The following is a 10,011-nucleotide window of genomic DNA, read 5'->3' as shown; positions in this document are numbered from 1 at the left end:
TAATAAATATTCAAAGATTTGCACACATTTTCATGATTTTTCAAAAATAGCAGATCTACAAGCTCGTAGCGCGGCACTCGGTGCCGCGCTATGAGCTTGTAGATCTGCTATTTTTGAATAGCCAAAGTGTTAAATAATGCCTGTTAGCTCAAAATAAAAAAAATGACACAGATGCGTTCCAGGTCTTAATGCTTTAAACAACCAATCTTCATTCAGAGGACTCCTCCTGATTATCATAACATTAATGTTACATATAAAGCGACCATACATAATTCAAAAGGTTGTCTGCTTCAATAACGTATATCCTTTTGCTTCAAGACTCGTTAGTACAGTATGTGCTTGCCCCCCCCCCTGTCTGTGCTGTGTTGTCAAGGTGTTACGTCTCCACCGACAGGTAGCCCGAGGTACTGCGGGAAGGTTCCTCCTGGCTGAGAGAGAGAGTGAACCCCGGGACAAAACGCCTGAACTGATAAGCAGGGTAATCGTATAACTGCTCTCAGCAGCGTTTTAATCAGCGGCAATTAGAGTTCTCCGTCACATTTAATCATGCAATAGGTCTAACTGGATGTGATTAAGAATATGATGTTAGTGTGTTTCAAAGGAGATATACATTCAATTACTGTCTTGTACAATGTCTGCATTTTATTTGTGTTTGTATGCAATGTACAAATCAGCTCAAGTTGATTGAATATATCCACTGAGGTGTAATGATTTATTCTTTATTCGGAAGGCTCACATTGAATATTTCCCAGGGAAAGTGTATAGTAACAAAAATGTACTCTGTAGTCTGAATACGCAACTTTACTTTTTTTTTTCAAGCAGTCGGAAGTTTTTTGGAAAGTGCAACAAAAGGAAAACTTTCTTTACATGAGCTTTGAAAGTTTTTCCTTCACTTTATCTTCAACATTTGCGAAGTACTTCATTTGTACCAGCAGCGCTTTGGCAGCTTGAAGCTGTCCTGATTAAACAAAGAAAAGACAAAAAGGAAACCAGAGGGAAGATCAATGAAATGACTTGCTAAATTGAAAGGCTTCACATACTAATGTACAGTATACAATGAATCCACACAGAACATGAGTGGGAGGTGTAGAGGAGTATAGTTACCTTTACGCAGGGCCGTGTCTATCTGTTCTGTCAAGTCTGTCAGCTTCACTGAAAGGAAAGGGGAGGAATGATTAAAGTCATGTTGAACCTTGGTTGAACCTCGGGTTGAACTGAGGCATGATAGCAGTGCTGCAACTATTGATCATTTTCTACGCGATTTTTCTATTAATTACTTTTACGATTAATTGAGAAGCTTCTTTTTTTTTGGGGGGGGGGGGGGGGTATATATCAACGAATCGATTAGCCCCTTGAGCATTGTTTTATACTTCTTTGCACAAGTGTCATGACATTACCGACATGACAATATCATGCAGACAAGGTGAAGGTGAAAATAGCAGATCTACAAACTTGTAGGCTATTTTCACTTTCTTTTTTGAACATTTTCACTTATAATGACATGCCCAAAATAGGGATCGATCATTAAATCGATTATTTTTGTGACATTATCAAATACTGATATTTTTTTATCATTCATTAACAGTTGCACCCCTACATGATATAAGTACAAATATTGGCAACAGTCTTTATCAGTTGCCCCTGTGCTCAAGTATTTAATTCATCAGATGCCCCCTATTCTGGGGCAAATATTCTGCGAAAATAGCAGATCTACAAGGCAAGCTCACAACAATGCGTTGCAACGCGACATTTGGTGTAAAGGGAAAGGAGCGGGCCTACAATAGACTCCTGGGGGACTCTGGTCAATGGAAGTGTTTAAGTGGTTAAACCAGTGGTATTCAACTAGATTAGGGGCCACAATTGTAAAATGACTTGAAGTCAAGAGCCACAAGACCGTGCTCGTGATAATGTATGGCCATTTGTTGTGTGCTGTAGGACAACAATGGTCATATTATGTCCATTATGGTATTAGGGCCTGCTTCATACTGCATTTATGCCTTTTGATGTTTGATAGTATAATTTCTGTTACAGTTCTTTATAATGCACAGGCTTTGATTTGGATATTGAGAAAATAGGAAGTGGTATTTCAGTGTGTTCTCTGCACGGTCCTTGGCATGGAAGCAGAAGAGTGGTGGAGGTAGGCTGGCAAGGTGAAAGTGCTTACATGGTCGTATGAAGGAAAGGTTTTTACTTTTTTTTACGTTTTTGAGCACCCGGCTGATAAGAGCACAAGCTCTTATGATGTGTTTCAAGAACCATTAGTTGAGCGTGTCAGAGTGACCAATAAAAATGGGTCAGCCCATGCAGGACGCTATTGATGACGAATGAAACATACTGTGTAAAAGTGGATGAAGATGAACTGTAGCAGATGGAAGATGGACCAAATCCCCTCAAAAGCTAATGGATGCCAATGCAGAAGGAGAAATCTTTCTTTCGTGTAATGTATAACAGCCACAAAAGAAATAGCTACAAATGGATGGCATATGATGGATGAAATGCACTCAAAACTCACCTGTTGTGCTCTTTTATGTAAGTTCTAAGAATTCTAGTACATGATGTGCTACTGATGTGTAGCGATGTAGCTTTTGTCAAGCTACCCAGCTAGCTGCATGGTCAAAAAACAGCTGAACTACTTGAAAGTTACATTATTCTGAAAGTAGTGAGAAGTAGACAACATTTCTAGCTGTTTTGTTCTTTGTACCATGAAAAAGTCTACTTTTGATGCTTGTACTTTTACTTTTGATACGTAAAAATAAATCTTAACACCAGATACTTTTCTTAGGTATGTATGATGTCAGCTACTTAACCATTAACAAGCTTCAGTTAACGGTTTTATGAAAAACATTCAAAATGGTCATTCTGTACAACCAACCATCATTTTTACATTGGACTATAGAATGTTTTCCAGGGGCCACAAGAAAGCTCCACTGGGGCCAGATTTGGCCCGCGGGCCGCCAGTTGAAGATCACTGCGTTAAACTGTTGCATGCAGCACTGTTTCAGCAAATGTCATGAGCTGCAGTGTTTCCTAACCTTTTGTGCTTTTGCCAATGCTGTTGGCTTCCTCTGCAGTCTGGGCTTCATCCACAGCTTCATTGATCTCCATTAGCTCCATGAGTAACTGTGCATCCGCCCCGGGGTCTGTCCCCTCCTCTATATGCATGCCCTCCAGCTCCAGCTGGACAAAACAACAGAGTTTACATTACAACCACTTGAGCCACTTACATCTGCCATTTACAGGGGAACATTTTTGAAAAAAAGGTTAAAGTGAAGAACGCTTTGCTTTTACACAGGTGTGAAAAGTAAATGATAAGATGCTGACTCACCATGTAAAGGCCTCGACTCAAAGGCTTCTGCAAGGTCCTGTAGGCTTTGTTCACCAGAGCAGACTGCTTCTCTGAATACTCTTGTTCTTCCTGCAAAAAGGAGGATTCTGATTACTTCTGGCAACATAAATAGTGCCGTTAGTATGTACTGTATATACAAAATAAAGTTCTATGTGTATTTTACATTTTATTGTTTGTATAATTAAGTAAAATGTTCTTTTGTTGAAGTTAAGTATATTCTTTCAAGTTTTATCTATCAAAAAGTAATTTGTATGGTGTTTTCCTATTTATTCTTTTCTCATTGATTTAAAGATTTTGCAATTAGTTCTTCTCACATTCTTCCACTAATATTGGCAAACGTGACACAAAACTCAGCCAATCAGTGAGGCCGACGGGTCGGGATAGCCAACCAGGGAAGCCGGTGCCCACATAACAAACACATCCGGACAGTGGCACAAACGCAACGCGAAGCTCTACCAATCCCAAACACTCAGGCCCCTTTTCCACCGGTTGAACTGGTTTGGTTCTTTCCCCCCCCTCCCCCATCTAATTTTGAACCAGTTCAGAGTATTTCCACTGAAAATAAATTGGTTCAGAATCCTAAAAGTTGGTTCGGAACTGGAACCAAAAAATACTTGGTTTTACTTGCCCTGAACTGGGAACCAAAGTGGGCGTGTCACTATTCTACAGCTTGGAAGATGCAGATGCAATTTAAACAATGGCAAAGGCAAGTGAGAAATCACCATTAAAAAAAGAAAAGGGATAGTGTATCTGCCATTGTCGATTGAATTTCCCCTGTGAAATGGACAGTTCGACCGATCACATTCAACACATTGCAGGCCAGGCCTGGAATCAAACCTGCTCCACAGGCAGGTTCTCTATCCATTCAGCTATTCGCCTAAAACTGGTACTTAAAACTGGTGGAAACTCAGTCCCATGAAAGTACCAAGGTTCCAAGAATCTATAACGGAACCAGTTGTAGAACTAAAGTTCTTTTGGTGGTGATTCGGTGGGTCCTCCACAAAGACGAGCAGATATCTGTGTATTATTTTTCCGGTTCTCAGAAACCGTTGGTCCTATCGAATTGCCACTTGGCACTGCACAACCCCCGGGTCATAACGGGACACACGCCGTTTGGTGCGCGAGAGTTATGCCCGGGACGCAGACAGACGCAGGTTACGTGAATTAATAGATAACAGTCAATACATTGGTAATCGGTGGTCCAGGACTGTCCAAAATCGACATCGGACCCAAAACTCTGGCATCGGTCGACCTCGAGTTTATATCAATAATTACCTTTACAGATGCTGACACACTTTTGGTAACGTGGCTGTTGGAGATGCATCAAGGGACGCAGGAGGAAGTTAAGTATGGGTGTAGGAAACAGGGCGGGGAGGAGGATGGAAATGGCTGGCAGATCAACAATATTTTGCAGCTGTCAGGCCTGTCAGCTCTTGTGAAAATCAATGGGCTCGAGCCAAGGCCCATGGGCCCTTCATGTAGAGCGCTTTCTTTAATAACACTAACACAGCCACTGACTGCCTTGTAAGCCTTGTATAAGTAATGAGTTTTCAGGATATGACGACGACCCCCCCCCCCCCCCGAGGCCAGATGATGTCTAATTAAGAAAAATGTCCAGAGGTGTTGATAAATAAAACAATGACAATGTAAGACCATAATTTGGGACAGGCTGTGGGGGGAGGACAGCATTTAAGCTAACTGTTTTTTTTTTAAAGAGTAGTGTTGAATGATGAGCTTGCGTCTGTCATTATCCTAACTGCATTCTGAGTTATGCTTCAGCATCCACAGAGCACAGAGCTGATTTCCATTTGTGTTTGTGAAGTGTGAAGTAACAACCTGTCCTCGTACTAACCGCTTTCCTTCCAAATCCAATTAAACTTTATTCCATTTCCATCCTTGTATGTTCAGCTGCAAACGCCATTCAAACGTCTTAAACAATGTGGAATCTTTAGGACGGCCATGCCACAACTGGTCTTGTATTAGCCTGTAACTCCAATTGTATTAGTTATTAACCGATTCAATCCGGGAACGCAAACTGTGTCATGTAGATTTTTTAGCTATAACCATTATTCTATACTTGGGCTATTCAAAGACACCAGATATACAAGCTCATAGCATGGCTACGAGCTTGTAGATCTGCCTTTTGTTTTTTCTTTGAATATATATATATATTTTAAAGCGAAAATGTTTAACTCTCAAATCTTTGCTTCTGGGGATTCGACAGATGTCTTCTAAATCCTAACAGTTTATTTTTTGAAAAACAACTTATGTTGCTGTACTTTCAGTGGTTCTCAAAATTTCAAGGACCCCCAAAATGATATGTATTTGTCCGCGGACCCCCCTCCCCCCCATCTCAATATATTTTGTCCCTAGAAGCAAATATTTGAGTTAAAAATGTATATATATTCAAAGATTAGCAAAAATGTCTACAAGCTCATAGCGCGGCACTCTGTGCCGCGCAATGAGCTTGTATATATCTGATTTTTTTTGAATAGCCAAAGAAATCTGAAAATGACACAGATGCGTTCCCGGTCTTGACGGGTTAACCGGAATGTCTGGGTGAGGTGGTGGTGGTGGTGGTGGTGGTGGTGGTGGTTGGGAGCAGGGGGCACGATATCACAAATCACTGCACAGAGAGGAGCTATAAAACACGTTTAATGTATTTTCATTTGCTCATTTGCTTGTGTGGCATCTGCTTCCACTTTCTCATACTAGTTATGGGGGCAGCAGTGACTCAGGAGGTAGAGGGGGGCCTCTTGGGAACCGGAATGCTCCCACTTCGATCATCGGCTCCTTCTAGGCTTAGGGTCGAAGTGTCCTTGAGCAAGACACTTAATCCCCAACTGCTCCCGATGAGCATGTTGGTGCTTATAGCATGGTCGCTCTGCCTCTGCCGTCGGCGTGTCAATGGGTGAATCATGTCATGCACATTGTAAAGCACTTTGGATGAAAGGGTGCTATATAAATGCACCATGCATTTACCATTTATTGGGTGTCATCCTTGAGGTGTTATGAATTGAGGCGTTCGTGTTATCATTGAGGCGTTGCGTTGCAATGCGTTAGAAGCTTGTAGATCGGCTATTTTTGGCGAATGTTCCCCCCAGAATAGGCATGCCCCCAACATGCCTATTCTGGGGGGAACAGTTGCCAAAAATAGTGGTTAAAATCAAATGGTTAATTAGTTCATCAGACAAATCGATTTAGTCGATTCTAAAAACTTGATTACATTTTTTTTTCGCATTGATTAGTTGATATACAACATTTTTTTTAAATATTAAAAAATAAAACCCAGTTTTTGGTTATTCAATTAATCCAAAAAGTAATCAATATAATGATTTGTCTCCGTCGGGTGGACGGTTGTTGACGGTTGTTGACGGTTGTTCAAAACTGTTACTTTTAATGATTCAAAAAGAAGCAGATCTACAAGCTCAAAACGCGTCGCTTCGAGCCGCGTTTCAAGCTTGCAGATCTGCTACTTTTGTGTGACGCTGTAGTGTGATCAAGTAGGCCTTAATTTACGAAAAAACACAAAATGTTAGAATATGAAGATAAGAGATTTCTGCCCGACAGCAACAAATTGCTAAGAAGATAATAAAGCAGCAGTCCTATTTGAATGGTTTCTCATAATCTCATTTCAGAACTCATAACCAGGCTTGACATTTGAAAACAACAACAACAACCAAAGAAACCCTGTGACACAGAGAAGTTGTGGGTACATCAAATTAGGTGCTCAGCTTTATGGAGGGTACATACGGTACAGGGAGTACAACCAATACATCCAATTACTGCTATTCCTTGGATGGGTTCCTACTTAGGTCAAGAAGTTGTATCTGGGAATAAATATAGTATATAAGTCTTGGCACTATATTGTGGAGAAATTTCATCTAATCCTTGGTTCTGAGCTTTAACCCATTAAGACCTGAGGCGACGCTATGAGCTTGTATATCTGCTATTTTTGAATAGCCAAAGAAATCTAAAGTGACACAGATGCGTTCCAGGTCTTAATGGGTTAAATGAGTAGTTCACCCAAAAATGACTTATTTTCTTTCAATTACACACCCCATGAAGCATTGAATTCGTGGAGACAATTTTTGTTTTTGTCGCATTCCTAAGACAATAATTTGATGACCGGCGGAAAGATGCTAATGTATCCGGCAGGAGACTCAAAGGAGACTCTTATATATAATACGTAGGAAAATGGATATATCACAAACCCCCCATAGAAATAGCATAAGATATATCCTTATGTCAATAAGGACATATTTGAGCTTAAATACCAATAGAAGGTTGGTAGGTGGGTCCTCAGCAAAATGAGGAACAGTTAAAAAAATAACGCCCCATTTTTTTTTTTTTTGCTATTTAAAAAAAAAACATGCACACAATATGTTGTGAGCTTGTAGATCTGCTATTTACTAAAAATGTCTCTCATGGAGGTCTTGACTCCCTGGCAAAAAGGGATAAAAATAAATATTTTCAGACAGGGGTTCGCGGCTAAATACATAGGAAGTTGGGGGTCCTTGACCACTCCTCTAGATTTCATGGATCCTAAGGTTAGTGGCTTTGTATTAAAAGGTTTATTAAAAATTCATAACGTAGCTCGACCAATCCCGAGGTCAGGAAAAGAATGTTCTTGAATCCTACCAGAGTTCTTTGGCTGAAGTTGTCAGGATGTAGAGACCGCTGGAGGTGTAGGTATCTCTTCTGTAGCTGTCGTGTGTCCACTGTGAAGGTCTGGTCACTGCAAATGAGCAGCACATGTTTACTAATAATAAACATAATATTATTTCATAAATAAAATAAATGAAATACAATCCACTTTATAGCACATTTTAAAAACACAGGGTTACCAAAGTGCTGCACAAAATCATAAAATAGATGCATTAAGCTAACGGCATACAACTATAAAACTACAAAATTGTGAACATGTCATGGTAAACTCCTTCAAATATAATAAAAGAACATGTCATCAACCGCCAGTGATTCCAAACAGTCAATTATGCAAGACACAAAGAGAGACCACAAGAAAACACTCAGTAACCCAGGTAAAAGGCGGGTCTCATTTATTAATATGAAAATAACAACATGACTCATTGACTCACCACTCCATAATCTTAAAGTATGACACCTCTTCACTCGGGGGCTGCACCACTTTGCAAGACGGGCAGAAGAAGGCAGGAGTTTCTTCTTCTCCTTCAAGAGGCTGCTTGCAGTTCCAACAGTTTGTAAGTGCTCGGGCTGAACAGTAGATCCTAGACGGGTCCAGATGAGTGTGGTGGTGCATCAGCTCTCTGTCCTTGAACAGAGGTCTGGCCTTCATGTAGCTGCTGCTGTGTCTCATCATGTCCTCAGTAGAGCAGGAGGTGATGGACCTGCACTGTGCAGTATTTGGTATGCAGGTGGAGTTGTGGGCACCTAGACATTGTGTGGTTGGTAACAGGATATGTGGGCACCAAGGAAGAGTGGGCACCTCTGGTGTTAAGTTGGCAATTTTTTCCAAAATATTAAATAAAATATTTGGATTTTTTTTTAAGTAGAGTTAAGTATACATGATTAGAACATGTCAAACATTCGACCAATATTTCTACAATTGCTACAAAACCTGTATATCCAGTCATTTTTGGACATAAACAATAAGTTGAAGGATACAATTAAGTCTGATATTATGATGTACCGTGCATGTTCACATCTAGCCCTAGAATGTCTGTCATCTTACATACATATTGTAAGGTTAAACATTCTGATACAATATGCATGAAACGTATGTAAGATGATGACAGACATTCTAGGGCTAGTTCACATCATGTATACTTTTTACATTACTTGAGAACATTTTTCAGATATTACATTTTTGAAAATTTTGAACAAAATAGCCAATTCTATACCCACTCTTCCTTAAAGTGCCCAGTGCCCACTCTTCTTGTATCCTTGTGGGAACCTCAATGTGGGAACCTCAATGATATTGGCTATCCCCCCCATATGTATCAAATTAAAATAAAGAAGTGAAATGTAAGCTTTGGAAAGTGGAAATAAAGTAAAGTATAGATGATTTCGAACATGCTATTACCATTACCAGACCTATTAATAAAGTAAAATGTAACCTTTACCTGCAGTTGCATAAGTAGCAGCTTTTAACAACAAACAGCTGCGTCTGTTCGCCGCTACTACGCAGTGATGTGACCGCTGTAAACCATGACATGCACACGCCAGCCTCAGACTGTACACTGACATTGTTCTAAACCTATTCATATATTATTGTAGACGAATTCAAACGCATAATGTCAATATTCTCGCATGTATGAAGAAGCACCAACGTGGGGGAGGAAGCTGAATGTTATGAGTGGAAGCCTGGAGGTGGTACGGTTGGCGACGAGCACCAAAAATAGTAGCCCTGATAAATGTCATATATTATATGACAGTCATGGATGAACTTCAACATAATGTTTGCACTTTCTTCGTTTTTGGCCTGTATATCTACATAAACGTTCAAATTTCAAATATAAAGTGCTTAACCTATGAAGACGGATGTTCCAATTATGTACGACCCCTCAGAAATACCTTTATTTCCCGTAGTCTTCAATAAAAAGCATTTTAATCTGATTGGTGGCTATTTTTTCCATATGCTTTCAACTACACGACCCTATCGACTGGGAGGTGTATTGCACTCT

The 10,011-nt window shown here is 40.1% G+C and overlaps 1 protein-coding gene across 1 annotated transcript; it reads right to left on the bottom strand.

Annotated features, from left to right (window-relative positions):
* Positions 1-418: 418 nt before the first annotated feature.
* On the bottom strand, positions 419-9,666 carry hscb (HscB mitochondrial iron-sulfur cluster cochaperone). The gene is made up of 7 exons (XM_084054870.1): positions 9,451-9,666; positions 8,446-8,758; positions 7,988-8,084; positions 3,326-3,415; positions 3,033-3,177; positions 1,105-1,152; positions 419-958 (listed from the first exon to the last, which is right to left on the bottom strand). The coding sequence occupies exons 1-7, from the start codon at positions 9,590-9,592 to the stop codon at positions 864-866; spliced, it is 930 nt and encodes a 309-aa protein (XP_083910996.1). The 5' UTR covers positions 9,593-9,666; the 3' UTR covers positions 419-863.
* Between the last annotated feature and the right edge of the window lie 345 nt (positions 9,667-10,011).

Source organism: Gymnoscopelus microlampas (genome assembly GCF_963454915.1).
Source record: "Gymnoscopelus microlampas genome assembly, chromosome: 4".
NCBI classification, from domain to species: domain Eukaryota; kingdom Metazoa; phylum Chordata; class Actinopteri; order Myctophiformes; family Myctophidae; genus Gymnoscopelus; species Gymnoscopelus microlampas.
This window is presented reverse-complemented; position numbering and strand designations above follow the sequence as displayed.